General features: G+C 42.8%; 1 protein-coding gene across 3 annotated transcripts in view; it reads left to right on the forward strand.

Annotated features, from left to right (window-relative positions):
• Positions 1–1667: 1667 nt before the first annotated feature.
• Positions 1668–22995, forward strand: part of LOC113201553 (tripartite motif-containing protein 26) — a 30358-nt gene continuing 9030 nt past the window's right edge. Inside the window, exons 1-4 of one of the 3 annotated variants that reach the window (XM_026415313.2) lie at positions 1668–1796; positions 20080–20566; positions 20722–20817; positions 22040–22270. In XM_026415313.2, the coding sequence (XP_026271098.1) occupies positions 20129–20566; positions 20722–20817; positions 22040–22270 (765 nt within the window). In that variant the 5' untranslated portion in view covers positions 1668–1796; positions 20080–20128. Of the gene's footprint in view, positions 1797–1831; positions 1903–2322; positions 2421–20079; positions 20567–20721; positions 20818–22039; positions 22271–22995 lie in introns of those variants that run through there. The other 2 variants (XM_026415314.2, XM_026415312.2) reach the window with 2 other exon arrangements.

A 22995-nucleotide genomic window follows, 5' to 3' on the forward strand; every position in this document is an offset into this window, starting at 1 on the left:
AATGTTGGAAAATGCCTGATATTATAGGTTTCTTAAAATATCATATCTCTTTACTAAATCTATTTATTACATTGGCTAATTAACAGTGTGCAATGTAATTCTCATAAATGGGTTAATTTATGGTAACTCTAATTTACAATTCTCTTAGAAATTTGAGAATGACAGGCTTGGGAGAGAGAACTGGCTTGGGGAGTGACAAGCCTAGGAGGAAAGATATGCAGAGCTTTAGCTTTTAGATTGAAGTTATATTTTCCTGATCCTTCCTATCTTTTTTATTTCTTTTAACCTACCTCAGAACCACCTGTGTTCCCAGTGTTCATTGCTAATGTCTTTAGTTAGACTTGAGAAGCTGCATCAACCAACATGTAACATAATGAGAGAAGACAGTGCAAGAGTGATAGTGCTGCTGAACAAAGCCATACAGCTTTAGAAAGAATTTAGAAATACTCAAGCTGAGCTCTTTCAACATCCATTTATTGAGTGAAGACCATGTGCATGAAAGACAAGCTATGTCTCAGCTCTCATGGGGCTTACATTGAGGGGGAGGAGGAGGATGCACAAAGAAATGAACAAGATATTTTCAAATGGTGACCAGTGCATAAAAAAAATCAACATAGAATAAATATAATTGGACACTGATTTAGACTGAGGGATGGAGAAAGGCCTTTCTGAAATGCCAATTAAGCAGAAACATGACTGATAAGAAGCGGGCAGCCATGCAAGGGGCTGGGGTGAGTGGTTAAAATGCAGGAAATGAGAATGTGACAACAAGATGTCATGCCAGCCCTCTCCCACCCCCAGGCCCTGCAGAGGTCTTCCATGCTCTCCCCCCCCCCCAAGTGTGCTGGAAAGGTAACAGAGAATTTAAATTGGGGTGAAGAAAAAAAAGGGTGTGTGTGGAAAGACCACAAAGGGCTGGACCAGTGGACTGAGCAAGTTAAGTACCTCCTAGGATTCTGGGAGAGAACAGCTTAGTAGCATGATGTTATTTGAAGAGCATTTCAAACACACTTTCTTCCCACAACTCTGCAAGAGCAGGTAGCAGGTGGGTATAGAATGTGTTGACACCATATCCAGAGCATAGGCCTGCCAGAGTTGTGTCCCATCCCCTCTTCCATTCATTCCAAATTTCCTCGCCCTAGGCAGCAGATGGGTGGAGGCTGGATGGGTTTTAGGGTTTAGGACCCTAGGATCACCAGGTCATGAAAATTCCCCACCCCAACACCTGCAACGCAGCGACTACGCCGCCTAGGTGGGCCCGCGCCTCTGTCTAGATCCCACCCTTAGGATCTGGGAACTGGCGGACAGCAGAACCTTCAACGCCTCTTCCCAGCTTCTCCCAGCTCCGTGCCAGTACTGAATGTAACAACCTCCCAGCTGCCGGGCAGTCTAGGGTATTTTCACGCAGCAGTGCCTGGAATATGGCGACGTCAGCACAGGGGATGGCCTTGCCGTGAGACCAGGTGCAGCGATTGCAGGCAGAGCAGGAAACCAGCATAGGCTGAGAAAACGGGATGCTTCGTCGTGGTTAGCTTCCTGGGCCGTGGGCTGCTGGGACGCGCCGAAGCCTCTTGGAAACCTCGCCACCAAGGTCCCTGGGAACCCTGGGAACCCGAGTCCCCGTCCACTTTGCGGGTTTTGTAGTTTCTAAATTCAGCGCGCAAGAACGGAAACAGTCCCACTGAGCCGGGCTAGGCCCCTATGCTCACAGAACCTCAGCTTTCTTTCCTGTCGGATGGGGACAGTGCCTGCCTTGCAGGAGGATATTTTACATACAGCGACTCACTTCGGAAATGGTAGTTAATTTTTATAAATAGTCCCCTGATAATATCTGCCTGCTAAGATTCTGTCTTGTCCTGGAAACAAATTTAGGTCACGTTGAGAAGAGGGAGTCGTTTAATGGTGAGCCTTGGCGAGCGCCACTTCGCATTAAAGCCGCCGGCGACCCTGAACCCGTGCAAGGAGATCGGGAAGTGGGGGCGTCTCGGGAAGACCAGGAAGGGATTATGGAACCCGAGTCCTACACGGGTGCTTCACTGGGCCTCATAAGTTAACTCCCTTAAAGCTTGTAACTGTATCCGCAGGCACCAAACTTGGGCTGCGGATCTGACCAGTCTCTGCCCTTCCGTTTTCAGTTTCCTTTTCTCGGGCCCTGCTGCCCCACCCCCCGGCCCCTGCCTGGGGATTTGCCCGGTGATCAGTGACGTCAAGTAGACTAAAGTTCCCATTGGAGGGCGGAGTTCAGCAGGGGCCAATCCCGGGGCTGGTCGGGGAGAAATCTCGGCGGAGGGCACCGAGTAGCCGGGAGATTACGGGGCGGGGACGCGCTGTCGCGCTGGTTGCTCGAGCCTGAGTCGGACCCGGAACAGACCGGTGCGGGAGAGAAGCGACCCGGGCCCTCGATTTGCGGCTCGGGACTGGTGAGTAAGGGGCATCCGAAGAGAAATGCCGTGAAACAGCAGTCTCACACACGCGCCCCCGGCTTGGGGTGACTGAATGCGGCCGCAGGGCCCTGGGACAGAGCCCGGCCTGGCCGCCGGGCGGTCTGGGCAGGGGGTCGAGTTCGTTGCGTCTCTCTGCCAACCGAATCCTTCCTGCTTGCTTGACCCTTGATTCGCCCTTCCTCGTCAGTCTTTCAAGCTTTCCGAGTCCAGCTCAGACTCTAATCCCTTATAGTCCCCAGGGCTAGAAGTAAGCGGGACCCGGATGAAGGTCTGGTGGCTTGGAGCCGTGTAGATAGATAGCCATTCCGACTCCATGACCAAAGTTAGGTTTCCTTTCCTTTCTTCTTTGGGTCAGCGTAAACCAGTTTCACCTCATACACTTGGAGCTGTATATTTTCCCTGCTAATTTTTTCTCTGTTTAGCCTTAGGAAAAAAAGTATATTAATTTAACCTTAAGGAATAAATAGGAGGGAAACATTTCAGAATTCCCAGTAGATTCCAGATTTTGACACCACAACCATTTGTGTGTGCTTCAAAAGAGGGGAGAATGACATTCATTCGTTCATGCATGCCTGAACCTCCTGTTTAACTGTTAGCTGAAATCATAATCCCTAACATGTTTTTCCCCAACTTTAAAAAAAAAAATCACGTTTTCTAAACATAGATTTTTTTAAATGTTTCAAAATTACAGTTTTCTTTTTTTTCGTAGACATTATTTTTTAGATTTAAGAAAAAAATTGAGAAGATAGTCTAGAGCTTCCATATACCCCAAACATTTTACCCCTTAACGTCTTACATCAGTCTGGTACATTTGCTGCAAATAATGAAGCAATATTGATACATTATTGTTGACCAAAGTCCATAGTGTATTCAGATTTGCTTTTTTGCCTGAATACTTTTCTGTTTGATGATCCCATCTGTGTTAACATATTTTATTGTTGTCATGACTCTTTGGTTGTGTCAGTTACTCAGACTTCCTTTTGATGACCTTTGATGCATTTTCCTTCACTGTAAGAAATACGTGAGATAATTAACTTATAAAGAGAGAAAGTTTATTTTGGCTCACAGTTTTGGAGATTTCAGTCATGATTTATTGATCTCTGTTCTCCTCACTTCATGGCCAGAGAACCAAAAAGAAGAGAAAGAGAGGAAGAAACTGGGGTCCCTTCTAAGGCATACCCTCCCCTCACTCATGATGTAAAGACCTTCCACTGGGCCCCTACCTCTCAAAGTTTCTACCACCTCCTGTGGTGCCAAGGGCAAGCCTTTAACACATGGACCTTTGGGGTATACCTATATATAGCCAAACTGTAGCAAATGGACATGTATATTTTAGGGTGACCCTCTGTTGGAATTTGCCTGTTGTTTTTCTCCTAAGACTGGTCTTATGGGTTATTTGAAGGAAAACCACAAAGTAGATTTCCATATTCATCACATCATTTCAAGGGTTTTATGATCTCATCATTATTTATGACTTGATGCTGATCTTGATTACCTGACTGAGAGGTTTCTTCACTATAAAGTTACAGACTCTTATTTTCTCCCCTTTGTGTACTGTATTCTTGGAAGGAAGTCATTATGTACACTCCTCAGGTAAGGGAGTGGGGGTGTGAATGATCCTCCTCCTTGAGGGCAAGTATCTCCATATATTATTTGTAATTCTGTACAAGGGAGATTGATCTCCTCTTCCCTACTTAGTGATTTATTCAATCATTTATTTATATCATTATGGGCTCAGATATTTATTTTATGCTTTGGGTTATAATCTAGTACTACTTTATTCTGTTGCATAATTATTAGAGCTTTGGCCATTGAAATCTCTTTCAAGTTGGCTTCTGTGCTTCTCCTGTTTTAATAATGCTCTTTTGCTATTGAAAAACACTTTTACTTATGTGACCTCTCTTGAACCTCAGACAGCTGGTAAACTTAGCAAAACATTTCCCCATGTTAAGAGGTAAGGAAACTGAATCCTGGGGGCAGTAGGTGACTTCTTAGATGTCACTTCCTGCAAGGGAATAACAGGCTGAACTTAGACTAGGTTCAACCACCATAAAAGACACTATAGCCGGGTGGCACACACCTGTAATCCCAGGAGCTCTGGAGGCTGAGACAGGAGGATTTCAAGTTCAAAGCTAGCCTCAGCAATGTCAAGGCGCTAAGCAAGTCAGTGAGACCCTAACTCTAAGTAAAATATAAAATAGGGCTGGGGATGTTGCTCAGTGGTCAAGTACCCCTGAGTTCAATCCTTGTACCCCCTCCCAAAAAAAAGAAACTGCAGACCTCAGATAGAGCATCCAGGGGCGATTTCAGACTTAGACCCCCAGGATCAAAATTAAAAAAAAAAAACAAAAACAGAATGAGAAGTTGTTTTGTAAACAAAGGTTTAATTTGACTGTCATCCAAGATGAATTAAAATTTGCCAGCTTATTGACTCCCCCCATATCCCCCCAAATGTGTGTGTGTGTGTGTGTGTGTGTGTGTGCGTGTGTGCGTGCGTGCCCAGGAGACCTGAGCAATATTTATGTTAGTCTGCTATGAAGCAAGTTTGTAAAGTGGAAAGGGAGAGTGTGATGAAAGCTGGGGAGAATGGAGAAGTAGTGGGGCTCTGAGTCTGGTGACACATTAATTTCACAAACATTTATAGACACTGCTTTCACTACTTTGTGCCATATACTGGAAATAAAAAGATCAGTGAGACATGACCCTTGGGTTCATATTCTTATTGGGTAAGAAGAGGGGTAAAAATATCAAGAATGAAGCAGTGTGATAGTATTATCATAGAAATACAGTGCCTCCAGAACTGCAGGAGGTAACTGAGGGAGGAGAACAGGAAGGAGCTCATAGATAAGGGAACCAGTCCTGTTTAAGCCTTCAAGGCTGAGCTCTGCCTGAGAGAACATGTAGGAGGGCAAGGAAGAAAGTGGGGAGTTGTAAAAGGGGCTGTCTTTCCTATACACGTAGTGGTCAGAGCATCAGGCAGGGTGAGGTAGGGTTGGGGGCTGGACTGGTAAGTTGGAACCAGATTGTGGAGTGCCTTGTGTGTCCTGACATACAGTATTAACCTTAACTATGAGTTTTGAAGCATGAGAATGACAAGATCCTTGTGTAAGAAGGATGATGCTCTCAGCATTTTGTAGGAGATAGACCATATTTCACCAAATATGAGATGCCATATTATTTTATATGCCCTTAACTGAAAAAACATTTTGCCAGTTAAGTTTATGATATATCATTGAACACAACTAATATGAAATTGATGGTATGGGTGTCTCAACCTTGATGAAAAATAGTAACTCCTTTAACTGCTGGTTTAGATGTCTTTCTCCCCCTGATTATGAATGGTTAAAATATCTCTATTTCATTAACCCATATATGTTGAGTTCATTGGCTTCATTTGTGATCTTGAAACACTACATATGATAAACTGGTCTTTTTCTGTCTAATAGAGAGATAGAAAAGATAGAAAGATAGGTTGCCAAAATCAGTACAAAAATATTAGTGTTTCTGAACCAAAGATTTTAGCTATGTTTATTCTGCTTTGGTTGCTTTTGATAAGAGCAATTACTGTGCTTATGTTGCTATTAAATTTGTTGGTGTACCTGCCAAACCTTCATTTCAATTTGTTGTGTGCATGGCTTTCATATTCTCTGACCTCCATTTTTTTTCATGGGTTAGGGTTAGGACTAGTGAAGTCCAGAAAGATCAAGATTCTAGCCCTGGGCGACACAGCAGAGTTGCTGAGGCTGGGTAAAAATCCAGATGTTTTAGCTTTAGCCCAGGACTCTACTGCAGGCCTTGGTTAGAAGGGTTGGTAATGAGTGGAAGAAGATTCTCCCTGTTTCCTCATTCAGAATTCATGGGAGCTGTGGGGAGCGACCATGATGGCCTAGAGCAGGTTGGTGATCTGTTATGTCCTAGAAGGTTTGTTCAACCGTTGAAAGCTAGCCAGAGAACTCCTCCTTGGTGGGTGTCTATGTTTGTTGCAGATATATCGACTGCACAAGCTATTTGTGTATTTCAACCTAATAACCTTTATAACTTCCTCTGTTGGATCAGACAGTATCCTGTTTTTGCAGAAGACAGACAAGTTCAAAGAAAGAAAAAATAGTTTGAGCATAGAGCTAGCTTGAGGTACAGACTGACAGGATTTGGAAAGATGCCTTCAGGATCTGATATCCTTCAGTTCATCATCTTGGGTGCTGCAGTCTGGCTGGGCACAAAATAACCGAGCTGCCACGAGGCACTTGTAGGTTCAAACAGGAACTCCTTTATTGCCCGAACTCCCGAGAACGGCCAGTGTGCCACCCACGCGGCCCTTCCAGGAATACCACACCACACCACAACCAGAACTTTCTCTGCTAGGACTTCCTTCACCCTCAAGGGGCGCCCTATTGCTGGACTGCAGGGGTCCATATACAACTGAATACATAGCCTGTTTCAATCCAGCATCATCCAGTCACAGCAATTATACACAGCTTAACTTAATTATCATCTTAATGCCTCACTGGCGTCCCCTCTCAACCACTCCTTCTGGTAATATGCCAGGCGCCATTCCGACTAGGCTGTGGCTCTCAACACTTGGGTTGGCTTTATTTTCAAAGAGACTAACCTTCTGATTAACAAGATTGTTTTAGTATCTTCAAACCAAGCTTATTTCTTGAATGTAAGAAACCACCAAAATCTCCCCTCCCCAACTGAGTCTCCTTATGACTGGCTATTGAGTAGTCTTGTTCTGCCCTAAAGCAACTAGGGGTGGGGTGTGTGTGTGTGTCTAACAGGCCTTAAGATTTGTCACCTTTGAACTGAGGGAGAGCTTTATCCTAAGCACAGGATCCCCAGAAAGGAATTGAATGAAGTTACTTACCAAAGGAAGGAAGAATGGAATCTGAGTGGGTCCCTCCCCTGCCCTCAAAGATAAACATTTATAATGCTTACTAGTTGGGTCAATGAATTCAATATCTTTTGCTGCTATAGGATTCCTATTATTGGGCTTCTCTCATGTTGTTTCTTTTCTTTTTATATTTTTACTGTTAAAAACATACACATACGATGAGATTCTATTTCTGACCACCAGATTAGCAAAAACTTTAAAGTTGACAGTAACAGGTGCTGGCATAGCTATGGAGCACCTCGAATACACCAGTACTCTCACTTTGGTAACAGTTTGGTCTGTGCTGATCAAGCTGAGGATGTGTCCACTTGCAAGGGTATTCTAGGACATGTGTGCACATATATTCATGGGACCAGTGTTTATAATTGTCCCAAACTGGAAATAAACTCAGATGGCTAGAAGTAGATGGTGTTAAAGTTTATACAGCAGCACCAAAAGGTTTAAAAATCAGCTCATAGTCACATGATTGAGCCTCATCAAAATGATGTTGATTACCCCTCCCCCCCAAAAAATTACATGCTGTTAATATGATTCCATTCATTTGAGGCTCAAAACCAGGAAAAAGAAATTATACTGTTTATGAATGCATGTGTAGGTCTAAAACTAAAGAAAAGGGCAGGCACTATTATAATTTATTTCACCACAACTATTTTCTCACTTTCTTCTCTCCTGATTTCCACACCTTTTTGGAGCCAAACCTTGGATACTGTGACCCAGTGGTGCTATGTGACCCACTGTTCTCCCTTCTACAGGAAAAGAAGAAACCACCTTTCTCCCATCTTACTGGAGAAAAAGGACAGAGACTAGGACTGCTTGCATTCCTTAAGCAGACACCTACCATCCGCCTTCTTTGCATCAGACATAATTGCATGGACTTTGTCTAGTGGCTTCTTTTGGGCAGGAGGGGTCAGGGTGTGTGTTGGGGATGGAACCCTGGCTAGGCAAATGTTCTACTGCTGAGCTACATCCCAAGCACCATTTTTCTTTTCTTTCTGGTATTAGGGATTGAACCCAGGGACACTCTACCAAGAAACCACCAAAATCCCCCCTCCCCAACTAAGTCTCCTTGTGACTGGCAGTTATGTAGTCATGTTCTGCCCTGAAGCAAACTAGGGGTGGGGTGTGTGTGTGTGTGTTTGTGATTAACAGGCCTTAAGATTTGTCACCTTTGAACTGAGGGAGAGCTTTGATCTGCATCCTCAGTCCCTTTTATTTACTTATTTATTTTGAGACAGAGTCTTCCTAAATTGCTTAGAGTCTCACTGAGTTGCTGAGGCTGACCTCGAAATTATGATCCTCCCAAATTGCTGGGATTGTAGGCGTGTGCCAGCATGGCTGACCTAAGCAAAGGAATAGTATTTTTAAAATATTGGGTTGGGACATGCAGTAGCACTTTAAGATATAGAGAGGGGTTTGTTTTAGCTGTGGGTCAAGATAAATTTGGAGGCAGGGAATGTCAGGAAATGATCTGGGGACAAGAACTGGGCCTAGATTATCTGGGGCCTCCCCGAAGAATGGAAGGAAAGGAGAGGAGTTTGACTATCCCTGGAGCACCAGAAAGCCATTGAGGGGTTTCATCCAGGGGTGTTTACATAAGCATATTGACACTTTTAACACGTGGCAGAGTATGCTTGAGGGACAGAAGGAAAGCCAAAATGGCTGGAGCATTGAAAGTAAAGGAGAGAGGAGGTTTAAGTAAATTGAGACACTACTGAGAGTTTGATAATCCTCATTATTGGATCCAATTTCAGCTTTTAAAAGGATCATTCAGTTATATCACTAGTTATAAGCTCTGGAAGGGCAAGGACCTTGCCATTTTTGTTCTCTTCTGTAACCTCAGTGCCTGGCATATAGTAGGCACCCAGTAAATAACCTGTTAGCTGTTGAGTGAATCATGACATCCTCCTTTTTAAGCCTTCAGTGGCTTCCAGAGCTGTTAGGATTAAGTCCAGTCTTAATGTGGCTTGCATAATTTGTTCCTCCTTTTTCTCCACCTTCCCTCTGCTCAAATGCAGTGGCCTGCCCTGCCCACCCCTGGCTAGTTGTCAATTCCTTGTACTCATAGCCATCCTTTCCCTCCATTCTTCTGCCTGTGAGGCTGTCCCTCCACATCACTTCTAGTGGTGAGGGAGGTTTCATTCTCCACACCCCAGAGTGTGGTGTGGGGCAGTGGAAGGAGTTCTGGTCAGGGAGGTGCATCTCCCACAAGCTCTGCCACTGAGCAAGCCAAGTCAAGCCAAGGCTCTGACCCTCACATTTCTCATCTTTAAATAAAGGGGTTCAGCTAGTGTCCCAGTCCTGACTAGACATTAGAATCACCTGGGAAGTTTTTGTTTTTTATTTTTAAATACCAAAACCAGGCCCACCTCTGACATTCTGACTCATTTGGTCTAGGTATGTGTTGAAGCCTCCTCCCCAGGTGATTTTTGTGTCATCTGGGCTGCAAACCATCCCACTAGAGGATAAAGGATTCCTTCTTCTTTCATTTATTTATTTATTTTTTCTCCCCATGGTGCTAGTGATTGAACACAGGTCGTCAAGAATGCTAGGTAAGCGCCCCAAGATTACTTCTTATATTCTCGGGTGCACAGCACACAGATGACTTTTGGGAATATTGTAGGCAAAAGAGAGTTTGGTTCATGAGTCAACATAAGACAAATTTCTAGTCAACAAACACCTAGAACTTCCAATTTTCTCTTAGGCAGGATTGCCCAGTAGACTGGCTGCAAGACAAGGACACTTTAAAGCCTTGTCTCATCTACCTCCCAGCTGGTGGCTGCCTCTAACCCCGTGGGAATTGCTGCTGCTTGGAGCATTATCAAAGCCTGGTCCTGGTGGTACACAGGGCCCACACTGTCTTAGGAGCGCCACTATTGCTTGGCCTGTGGGAGAAAGTAAAACCCACATGGGACCACAGAAATGCACTGTCCAGGCACCAGGATCTCCTGGGGATAGCCTGGTGCTCAGTACTCAGCCACAACCAAGGTTATAAAATTTGGGTGCTAGGGTACAGCCACTCCTCTAGTTTGCACATCTAGATCATACTTGCTTTTTGCCCTGAATTCTTTTTTTTTCTTTTTCTTTTTTAATATTTGTAGGCAGCCAAAGGAAAGCAAAAGTTTTTGCCCTGAATTTTGTCCTTTCTTGGGTTACTTGAGGTGTGTTTTGAAAGCTTGCTTCTAGGAGAATTTACTTACTTTGCATTAAGAAATGGACCTTGATCTGGGGCCCCAAAAGCCCTTAAATGAGATTCCCACAGGGCATGGACTCTAAATGTTAAGATGACAGGAAGAAGAAGCTATTATTTGGAGGCCCTGAACCTGTGGTCTATATGCAAGGGTGCAAACCTAGGTCCTTCAGCCACAGATTACATATCTGGGATTAAGTGTTTTCTAGGGTACCTCTCTGTGGCTTCTAGGAACCCAAAGCAGCAGGATGCAGGGGGAAATGTGCTGGTATTAGGGTACAAGAAGCCATAGAGTCTTGAGTGAGTGTTTAGCACTTTCAGGAGCAGAAGCTGGCTGCTGTTAAGAAGCACAGGGCTAGAGTTCTGACCCCTTTCCTTTGGAACTGGGCCCAGGCACAGGTGGAGGCAAAGAGTGCCAGTATCTGCCCACAAGGTGTAGACATTGACAGCAATGCTTTCCTCAGCTAGGTTTTAGTTCATAGTTTCCACATGCTGAAATGTACTGCCAGGAATTAATGTCAGCTCCTGCCAGTCTGTTGATTAGAATATCTACTTGTAGGACAGAACTGGATTGTGGAGAAAGGGGAACTCAGCCAAAGGTAGTAAGTGTCCTCAGTTCTACCCATGAAGAGGGTGCCAGGAAGTCGCAGACCTTAGTTTTTGAAGCATCATCTTCTTTTGGTAGAAGTGCATCTGGCTTGTAGCTTATTGAAGGGATACAAGAATGGTCCCACAGAAGTGATATGTGACCTCAGGTACAAAGTAATTCATGAAGTGACTTCCTTGGGATTTAAAATTGTTTTGTGAGTAAAGGGAATGGAGGTAGACCACATTAGCTCTGAGTTGTGTTGTTTTGTTTTTCTGGCTCTACTCTTTTTTATGGTCTGTCCAAGATCCAAGGTGTAAAAGGGAGAGTAAAGGTTTTTGCCTTTTATTGTGGAAATTTGTGGAGATAATCAGAGAGAATATGCTGAAGGCATAATGATAAAAAGGTCAAAACCATAGAGGAATGTGGTGGTTGAGGGAAGAGTTTTTGGAGAGGATGATTATACACTGGATCTGACAGAACTGGGCATGGGGAAAAAAAGAAAAGCTTTTCTGGTTTGCCCATGTCTGTCATACCCAACCTCATTTCCTCTAGTTATGAAATATTGAGATCCTCCTTCCATCACTGAAAAGGAAAAACTGCTATCCAACAGGACTACTTTATGTAAAGCATGCAATAGTGATGGCTAGGGTACTTTCAGTCAGTATCAGCAGAATATGTGTCCCTTTTCTTCTGTCAGCACTACTCAGCTCACAAAGCCTTCAATGTAGATGACCTCATCAGAGCATCCTAACAAAGGAGCTGGCATTAGACCCCATTTTACAGTGTGCTTGGGTTGGGGAAAGAGTGTGATGAACTGGGCTGAGGTATTGGCAACAAACACTGCTTTCTAACCCTAATGTTCTTGGACAGGTTGCTAAATCCGTTGAGCCTCAGTTTCCTCAGAAGAGGATCCTGAACATGAAATATTGTTCAGATGTATAATTGGCAGATACCATTGCCCAGAAGTTGTTGTCACCTGGTTATTTGGTCCCAGAGCCCAAACTTGAATCTGGATTGTTCAAACCTGGGGTCTTATTTGTAAGTATTTAATAGTACCACAGTCTTTCAGTATACATGCAGATAGAGTCGGTACAACCAAGCAGTAAGATTTGTGTCGGTCATCTTTTCAGTACTGTGATAAAATATCTGAGAAAATAAACTTAAAAGTAGGAAATGTTTTTGTTTTGTTTTGGTTTTTTTCTTCACAGTTTCAGAGATTTCAATCCATGGTTGCTGTATTGATCAGCTTGTTTGTCTCTGGGACCAAAAGATAATTTGTGGCTCTCAACAAATTTTAAAGAAGGAAAAGTTTATTTGGGGCTCACAGTTTCAGAGGTCTCTGTCCATAGATGACCAGCTCTATTGCTCTGTGCCTGAGGTAAGGCAAAACATCATAGCCGATGGCTGTGGTGGAGGAATGCAGCTCAGGACATGACAGTTACGAAGCAGAGTGAGAACTCCACTCACCAGAGACAAAATGTATACCCCAAAGTCAAGCCCCCAATGACCCACCTCTTCCAGCTACACCCTATCCTGCCTACAGTTACCTCCTAGTTAGTCCCTATCAGCAGATTAATGTACTGATTAGGTTATAACTCATACTGATTAGGTTACCCAATACAACTTATTGGGAAATAAAAAAAAACAATAATTTCACCTCTAAATTTTCTTGCATTTTCTCATCCATGAGCTTTTGGGGAACATTCATATCTAATTCATACCAGTTTGGCTGGCTCCATTTTTTTCTGGGCTTCCTAGGCAACACATCATGGTGGAAGGGGGAGTATGGTGGATCAGACCTGCTCACCTCATGGCAGGAGAGAGAAAGAGGGAGAGGGAGGGCTCAGGGACAGGATATAGTCCCCAAGGGCACATCCTCAAAGACCAGCTCCCTTCAATTAGGGACATTAGCTCTGAGTTGTTTTGTTTTGTTTTCCTGGCTGTACCCTTTTCCTGGCTCAACTTCTACCTCCTACAGTTTCCACTACCTCCCCATAGTGCCACCAGCTGAAAACCAAGCCTCTAATACATGAGCTTTTGGGGACATTCCAGATTTAAATGTAACAAGATTGAAAACGAGAGTGGATCTGTTTCATTTGTCTAGTTAGGGCAGACTCTGGAAGAAGAAAAAAAAAAAAGTTCTATACAATTAACATTGTCTTCAATTCCATTGAATCCATTTGTTTGTTCAGCACATGTGTGTTGAGCTTCTGCAATGTTTCAGACACTTTTATCTCTATTGCAATGATTTAAATATTTTTGTTAGTTTCAGCTAGAGGCTGGGTGTGGTGGCTCATGCCTGTAATTCTAGCAACTTGGGAGTCTGAGGCAGGAGGATTGCAAGTTCAAGGCCAGTCAAAGAGAGTTAGTGAGGCCCTAAGCAACATAGTAATACCCTTTCTCAAAATAAAAAGAGCTGGAAGTATGACTTAGTGGTAGAGTGTCCCTAGGTTCAATCCCCATTGCCAAAAAAAGAATGTGATTGAATCTATAGACCCTTTCCCCAGAATATTTTTCTTTTTACTTTGTTTTGTTGAGCCATTTCAAATTGAGGGTTTTTTATGTTTGTTTGTTTGCTTGCTTGCTTTTTGTAATTTAGGCCATTAGATTACAAGTGTATGTGACTGCACCTGGCTCAAATTAAGTTTCAGTCATGCCACTCTGAATTCTGAAGAATCCATGGCCAAGAAATATAATATTCCTATTCATGATCTCAATAAATGCCATTAAGGAAATAACCACCCAAATTATTTTCAAATTAGTCCCCCCACATTTTTATAGCTTAAAAAATTACAAAAACAGGTTTTAGTCATTTTTTTTTTTTTTTTTTGCATTTAGTTTTTACATCTCTTCTGTGACATTGACTTTAATAGACCAGGCCATTTGTCTTGTGGAATGTCCCACATTCTGGATTTGTCTGTTTCCTCTTGGTGTGGTTTAACTTTACTATCAGCACTTTTTCTGTGGTGACATACTACAGTGTTCTTTTATCCTTTTTTTATTTTTCTGTGGTGACATACTACAGTGTTCTTTTATCCTTCTGTGGTGACATACTACAGTGTTCTTTTATCTTCCTTTTATCCTTCCAGTTCTCTAAACTGGAAGTCAAATCTAAAATCTTGATTAGATTCATTCATGTTGAACATTTTTGGCAAGAAATCTCTATAGGTAATGCTGTATAGTCATACGATGCTTTATTAGGAAGCATATGCCAGTTTGCCTCATCTGTTAGTGATGCTGTATTTGGTTACTTGATTAAGAAGATCACTAGATTTCTCCCTTATTAAGAAACATTAGCTCCAGGTGTGGTGACACATACCTGTAATCCTAGCAACTCCAGAGGCTGAGATAGGAGGATCATAAATTTGAGGCCAGCCTCAGCAATATAGTAATACCTTGTCTCAAAAATATAAAAAATGCACAAGGCTGGTGATGGCAATGCAGTGGTAGAGTGCCCCTGGGTTCAATCCTCAGTACCGGGAGTGGAGGGGCACATTAAGAAATAATCTACTCAGTGTACTTTGGCACCATGGGGGCTATTCTGTCCCCACAAATCTTTCATCTGTGGTTTTAGCATTTATTGATGATACTTGTGTTGTTATAATGGCAGATGTTCTTTCTTTTTCTATCCTTAACTTTCTTTTTTGTGCTAGGAATTGAACCCATGGCCTCATGCATGCTATGCATGCTCTTACCACTAGACTATACTCCCAGCCCCAAATGGTGTCTAATTCTATTATGTTTCCTCTATTTATTAATGTTTTTCTATAATCCTTAGGCAGTTTTATTTATCTAGTACAATGATTTTTATATAGTTTCAAGACATTTGAAGATCCACTGAAGCCCAGTATGGAACCTGGCTAAGTGACAGTACCTGTCCTGGTGGTGACAGTACCATATTTTATGTGGAGGGGAGCTATAGCTAAGCTCTTAATAGTCCTTTTTGTCTTCCAGTAAATTGCAAAGTAAATTCTCATCCCCAAAGATGACACTTTCTTTTCCCCAACAACAACCATCCAAAAAAACCTCAGCTTTAAAACTTCCAAGCCATTCAACAAAGTAGCATGAGAAAGGGCTCCAAAGCCCACAAGAATTACCCATACCACTTCCTTTTCTTCTTTCCAAGTTCTTTACAGTGTGTTCCCACTGGAAGAATGCCTGGCAGGCTATTTCCTCAAAAGTAAGAGCAGGCAACTCAGCATTTCTACCAGCCTTAACTGACATCCTAGGGGAACTTGATGACACCTTCATTTGCCAGTTGAATGCCTTGATCCCTTCATTTGAGCTGTGAACATGCATGTTTTTTCACACTCATTACATCTCTTAAAGTCACACATCTAAATCCATGAGTGCTTCCAGTTGGGATTTATTATCACAGTATAATCATCCCTTACATTTGTATAGTACTTTACAAAGCACTCGTTATGTATTACAGTCACTATATTTTAATCCTGTTTTGTTTTCTCTTTAGTCTTATAGAATCAGGCCCTTTTTTCTATGTATTTAGTGTCACTGTTGACAAAGGCCACTAGACTCTGTTGTGATAGACTTTGATTGCACATATCAATAATAGTATTGATTTGCCTGTGGTTCTAGTTGCTGCATTCCACTTGCTTACCTTTGTCTCCTGTTGGCTGGCTTCCTGGCCACTATCCTAGTTGCCATCCATGGATCTACAGCAGAGCTACTTCCCTACTCCTGCCCCACACCAGGAGGACTTTGTTTACTATAACTCTGGAGCACACTTGGCACCCTAGTTGGTTCTGCTCATTTATTCTCTTGCTGCTGCATTCAGTCTCAACTCTCTTTGTGGTTTGAATACTCTGGTTTTGGGAACCAGGGGTCTGGATTCTTTCCTAGATTTCCTTTTGTGTACCAGGCTTATGCTTAGTACTTTGAACACAATTTTTTCATATTCTGTGTTTCATTTAACTAAGAATGAATGAAGTTACCCTAGAATGGTAGTAAGGAGGATAAAATGCTAGAGGTCACCTGGTCCAATCCCCTAGTTTTACTTCTGAGGAAATAAACATGCCCAGGCTTCTTTCAGTTGTATCATACCACAGAAGTTTTAAAAACCCTTGGAGGTAAGATTACTCTCCCCAGATAAACTGAGGTCTGGAGTACTTAGATGACTTCTGTGATGTTGTCACAGAGTCAGAGGCAGAAGGCAGCTGTTGTCAAATGTGCAGCATCTTGTCACCTCTGACAAGAACAACCAGGCCTGCTTGACCAGGAGAGTCACAGTTGAGAATGAATCCAATACAGCCAGGCTGTGCTGTGCTGACAGACTGAGTTTAGAGTCCAGCTGCCTCCAGGACTGAACCAAGGCCAAACCCTAGAATAGCCTGGGGAAACACACGCAGAGGGAGACATTACACTCAAACTTTTTGCTCTTTTGTTTTGTTTTGTTTTGGTACTGGGAATTAAACCCAAGGGAACTCTACCAGTGAGCTATATCTGAGCTATATCCCCAAACTTTTTTTTTCCAGGTTACATTTTTTATTAGAATATTATAATTAAACATTGTATTTGTGCTCCTTTTGACAAAATTATGCATATAAGGAATTTTATTTCAATCCCCATTTCTCCCTCTCCCTTTATCCCTCCATCTCTACTTTTCTTCTTTTCACTCCTTTATTTATTTTTGATTGGTACTTTCTACATATACATGAAGGAGAAATTCCCTTTGGTGCATTTATATATCTATATATAATGTGATTCTGTTAGATTCTTAATATATTTTTTCCCTGCCCCTTCCTTTCTTCCTCCCTCTCATTCTTCTATTTCTGCTTCACTGATCTTTCCGGATCTTTATGTTATCTGATCCCCTGCCCAACTCCTTTCTTTCCCTTGTTTTGTTTTAGCTTCCACGTATGAGAGAAAACATTCAACCCATTCTCTTATTTCACTTAGCATGATTTTCTCCATTTCCATTCATTTACCGGCAAATACCATTATCATTCTCCTTTATGGCTGAGTGAAACTTCTTTGGGTATATACCACATTCTCTTGATTCATTTATCTATTGACAGGCATCTGGATTTATTCCATAATTTGGCTATTGTGAATTGTGCTGCTATAAACACTGAAGTGACTGTGTTGCTACAGAATGTTGATTTTAGTTCTTTTGGATAAATACCAAGGAGGATAACAGCTAGGTCATGTAGTGGTTCCATTCCTAATTTTTTGAGGAATCTCCACACTGCTTTTCCAAAGTGACTATACTAATTTGCAGTCCAATCAACGATATATGAGTGTACTTTTCCCACATCCTTGCCAGTATTTATTATTTATTTTCTTGATAATTGCTTTTCTGATGAGTGAGATGAAATCTTAGTGTAGTTTTTATTTGCATTTCCCTGATTGTTGACAATTTTTTCATACATTTGATGGCCATTTATGTTTCTTCTTTTGAGAGATTTCTGTTTGGTTCTTTTGCCCATTTACTGATTTTTTTTTTTTTTTGCATTGGTTTTTTTGAATTCTTTATATATTCTGGATATTGGTCCCCTGTCAGAGGAGTTGCTAGGAGAGATTTTTTTTTTCCATTTCATAGGCTCTCTCTTTACACTCATAATTATTTTCTTTGCTGTGTAGAAGTTTTTTAAACTGATGACATCCCATTATAGATTCTTAGTTTTATTTCTTGAGCTTTAATTGTCTTGAGGAAGTTGGTACCTGCACGTATATGGTAGAGTGTTTTCTTACAGCAGTTGCAAGGTTTCTGGTTTAATTCCTAAGTCTTTGGTCCATTTTGATTTGACTTTTGTGCAGGGTTAAAAATAGGGTTCTAATTTCATTCTTCTACATGTAAATATCTAGTTTTCTGAAAGAATTAACATTTTAATCCCTCAGAGGACAGTCTCCAACTTCCCAGACTCACTCAAAATTGGACTTCTTGATCTTGATCCGACCTGACTCGATTTATCTATCTACACTGATAGCCTGTCTAATTCTGGCTTCAATAGTTTGACTTCTTCTTTTCCTGTTTGTATCTCTTTAATTTCACTCTCTTGCCTGGTTGCTCTAGCTAGAGTTTGAAAACTGTATTGACTAGAAGTGGTGAGAGTGAACACCCTTGTCTTGTTCTTGATTTTAGAGGGAAATCTTTTAGTTTCTTTCCATTTGGTATGATGTTGGCTTTGAGTTTGTCATATATAGCTTCTATAATGTTGAGGTAAGTTCTTTCTGTCCCTAATTTCTTCAGTGTTTTTAACATGAATCATTGCTGTATTTTATCAAAAGGCCATTTTTACTTCTATTGAGGTGATCATATGGTTCTTGTTCTTCTATTTACATGGATAATTACATTTATTGACTAGTGTATGTTGAACCAGCCTTGCACCCCTGGGATGAAGCCCACTTGGTCATGGTGCATTATCTTCTTATAGTGTTTTTGAATGGAGTTTGATAATATTAAGGATTTTTGTATCTGTGTTCATCAGGAGATTGGGCTGTAGTTTTTGTTTTCCTAGATGTGTCTTTGTCTGGTTTTGTTAAAAAGGTTATATTGGCTTTATAGATTGTTTTTAGGAGTGTCCCTTCCCTTTAAATTTCATGGAATAATTTGAAACTGATGTTAATTCTTTTTTAAAGGTCCGTAAATCTCAGATGAGAATCCTGGGCTTTTCTTTGTTGTTAGGCTTTTAATTGCTATTTTGATTTCATTACGTGATATTGTTCTGTTTATGTTTTCTATATCTACCTGATTCAACTTGGGCAGGCCATATGTGTCTAGAAATTTGTCACTGTATTCCAGATTTTGTAGTTTTTTTGGAGTCTAAAGTTTCAAAATAGTTTCCAGTGACCTCTAGATTTCAGAAGTTTCTGTGGGCTTATTTGTTTGCAGAATCGACTCTTTGCTGACCCTATGTATTTTTTTTTTTTGTTCTCAATTTTATTAATTTAGCTCTGATTTTTAAATTTCCTATCTTCTACTTATTTGGGAGTTTGGTTTGTTCTAACAAGTCTAGGCCTTGAGGTGGAACATAAGCTTATTTGAGATCTCTATTTTTTTTTTTTAATTAGGCACTCGATGCAAAAAGTTTTCCTTTTAGTACTGCTTTGTTATTCCCAACCCTTTTTATTTTTTAATTTGAGACAGGGTCTTGCTCCATCACTCAGGCTGGCCTCAAACTTGCCATCAGCCTTTTGAGTTGCTGGGATTATAGGTGTGCACCACTGTACCCAGCAATGCTCAGACTCTTTTTTTTTTTTTTATTAGTTGTTCAAAACATTACAAAGCTCTTGACATCATATTTGATATGCATATTGATTCCAGCGGATTATGAACTCCCATTTTTACCCCGTATATAGATTGCAGAATCACATCAGTTACACATCCACTTTTTTACATACTGCCATAACTAGTGTATGTTGTATTCTGCTGCCCTTCCTATCCTCTACTACCCCCCTCCCCTCCCCTCCCCTCCCCAGTGCTCAGACTCTTGATGCTCCCTGATGCTTCCTGAGTTTAGTAGGGAACCTCAGTGTTCTTAATCCTTTTGAAACATAGAGGAACAAAGAAAAGAATCTCTTATTTGGTTAGTACCTTGTGGAAAGATGTGCAGTCTGTGTACTGCCTAACAGAAAATACCATGTACACGGTAGACATTATAGATTTATGTTCATTATGGCCATTTTCCAGCAGGTAATGGTTGATTATTCTATTAGTTGATGCATTAGAGCACCTTTCCAACAGATGAAGAGAATACACACTAAGGCAGTACTGTTTTCTCGGTAGCAAGGTTCAGGCTAGTGGCAGCCTGCTCTTCACTCTCTGAACCTCAGTTTTCTCATGTATAAAATGAGTTGGACTAGATTGATAAGATCCATTTTGCTCTGACACTGAATGAGTCGTGTAAGGGCTGATGATATTAATTGAATGCTGTAGTCACAGCCCTTTGCAGGGTGCCACCTCTGCCCCTTTGCTCTGCCTACCCTTAACTCCTGTCTGTTTTTTAAGGAGGAGATACCCTACCAGTGAACTGAGACTACACTGAGCTAAGGGCACTATGGCCACATCAGCCCCTCTGCGGAGCCTAGAGGAGGAGGTAACCTGCTCTATCTGCCTCGATTACCTGCGGGACCCTGTGACCATTGACTGTGGCCACGTGTTCTGCCGCAGCTGTACCACAGATGTCCGGCCCATCTCTGGTGGACGTCCTGTCTGCCCACTCTGTAAGAAGCCTTTTAAGAAGGAAAACATCCGACCTGTGTGGCAGTTGGCTAGCCTGGTGGAGAACATTGAGCGGCTGAAAGTGGATAAGGGCAGGCAGCCTGGAGAAGTGGCCCGGGAACAGCAGGACACAAAGTTATGTGAGCGGCATCAGGAGAAGCTGCACTACTATTGTGAGGACGATGGGAAGCTGCTATGTGTGATGTGCAGGGAATCACGGGAGCACCGGCCACACACAGCTGTCCTGGTGGAGAAGGCCGCCCAGCCCCACAGGGTAAGCCCTCCTCACTCGGGAAGTACCCTCTGTCTTCCTTGGGATGCTTCACGATATACACCTCCAGAGGCAAGGCCTGGCTAAACCCCCTCTGGTGGGTTCTTACTGGCCCAGCCCAGAGCACCCATCTGTCTCCACTGCTTGTTTCTCCATAGGAAAAAATTCTGAACCACTTGAGTACCCTCAGGAGAGACAGAGACAAGATTCAGGGCTTTCAGGAGAAGGGAGAAGCTGATATTCTGGCTGCATTGGTGAGTAGGCCTTTAGGAAGCCATGAGCTAGTCATCTATGTGGGACTGGATGGGGAGGACAAAGTTGATGGCATTGAGAGGGGTGGTTCTGGGAGTAGCTCAGGAGGGTGGACGTTGTGCTGGCAGGGGCAGGCCTGGGCAGTAGCCCAAGCTCCATATGTATGCGCCAGCTGTGTGCTTCAGACTTTGGACTTGCTTCTCATCTCAAGGTGAGCAGTTTGTCTGGATATCAACCAGGGTCCCTGCCCTCCTCATGACTCTCACCTTAGCTGCAGGGCACATGTTGGCAGCTGTGGCCTTCTGCCAGGGAACTAAGGAAGACCTAACTTGCTTCATTCTCCTTTTCAAGGAACAGAGGAGAGATGTGATTTCCTGAGAGTGAAAGGCAGCCAAGAGGGCTTGGGAGGAGAGAGCTGGCTGCAGGGTAGGAGCTGAGAAGGAAGGAGTGAAGAAGGCTGAAGCTGTCTAGGGAGGCCCAGTACGTGGCTAGTGGATAGAAAACTGGTAGCACTTTAGAGGTGGGTCAGGAGGGAAAAAGCTGACAAGATGGTTCCAGTTGTCTGGGGGATTGTATGTACTGGGAAAGTAGACAGTAGAAGAATGTTGGGGCAGGACCAATAGCCAGTGACTAGGCCTTGGGAGATGGAGAAAGTAAACCTGAAGATAGCCCAGGTCCAAGGACCATCTGAGGGCCCCAGTATGCATGGATGCCTGTAGCCCAACCCATGCCAGCAGGGGGACTAAGGACTCCAACCAGACCCTAGCCCAGCCTCAGCAGGAAAGGACATGGTCACTGAGGAAACATGATACAGTCCTGCATGACAAGGAGGGGGTGCACGTAGACTCTTTATACGTTATGTTAAGATTCTGAAGGAAAGACTGAGCGGGCTTGATGATATTAATCAAGCAAAAGCAACACACAGAGATTTTGTCCAAGAAGGAGCAATGTGTTAGCTCATGAGTAGGACACACAGGAACAGATAGTGGAATCAGTTCTGATTGTGGTAGCAGAGTGAACTGGATTGATTAACTAGTCAGGTCTTTTGAGAATATTAGGGTAGACCAGAGCACTTAATAGCTTCTCTCACCTCAAGGGTTGTAGAGTTCACAAAGGGGAGTAATGAGGGGGAAAAGCTAGCCAGTGCACTTCTAATGCCGAGTCCTGGAGGTATTCTACATCCCAAGATGGAGGTGTCAGCCTTCTCCCTTTCTTCCCCTGCAGAAGAAGCTACAGGAGCAGAGGCAGTACATTGTTGCAGAGTTCAAGCAGGGCCACCAGTTCCTGAAGAAGCGGGAGCAGCATCTGTTGGACCAGCTGGCCACCCTAGAGCAGTTGCTCACAGAGGGTAGGGAAAAGTTCAAGACCCGGGGCGTTGGGGAGCTTGCCCGACTGGCTCTGGTCATATCTGAGCTGGAGGGCAAGGCACGGCAGCCAGCTGCAGAACTCATGCAGGTGAGTGACCTCACAGGGCAGGGAGCTGGGAGACTCAGGGTGTGTCCTGTCCTGCCTCTACAGCATAGGACCATGGAAGAATTGCTTTCTTATGGTGCCTCAGTTTTCTTACCTGAAAACTGCACCTCATCTGAAACTTGGAAATAGTAATCATATCCTCCCCTCTTATTCCAAGGGTTATGTGAACATAAAGTGAGATAACTGACATGGTGTCACTTCAAATAATAAATAGTTTACAAAGAATATCTAAATAGTTAAAGTGTGCTATAAAAGTGGAAGGCAGGGTTGTCAAGATCATCATTACCATGCTCATCACTACCCCTAGAGCCCTCCTTGTGATAAGTTATCAGTAGATACTTGTTTGGTGACAGCTTAATGTGGTTTTGGAATGAAGAATGGGTTCGTGGCTGGGGTAGCTGAGGTAGTACTGAACAGCAGCTCTTGTCATGAACCTATAGTGTCTGGGAGGGATAGGCAACTGGGGGAGGAAGACATAGATGATGAATTATTCTCAGAAAATAAGGAGAAGAGCAGGTGAGGTGCCTAGGGATGCTTCCTGGAGGGGGGTGGCTTTGATGCTAGAGTAGGTTGTCAGATTAAAATGACTCCACATCACCTTCCTCCTGGTACTTCTCAGAGAATTCACTATCCTGACTCAGTAGCCTTTGGAGGGACAGAGGGCTCCATCTTTCCATCCTAATTAGCCGGGAAAGGAGCCATCTCGT

The sequence above is a fragment of the Urocitellus parryii genome, chromosome 8, assembly GCF_045843805.1.
Source record: "Urocitellus parryii isolate mUroPar1 chromosome 8, mUroPar1.hap1, whole genome shotgun sequence".
In the NCBI taxonomy this organism is placed as follows: domain Eukaryota; kingdom Metazoa; phylum Chordata; class Mammalia; order Rodentia; family Sciuridae; genus Urocitellus; species Urocitellus parryii.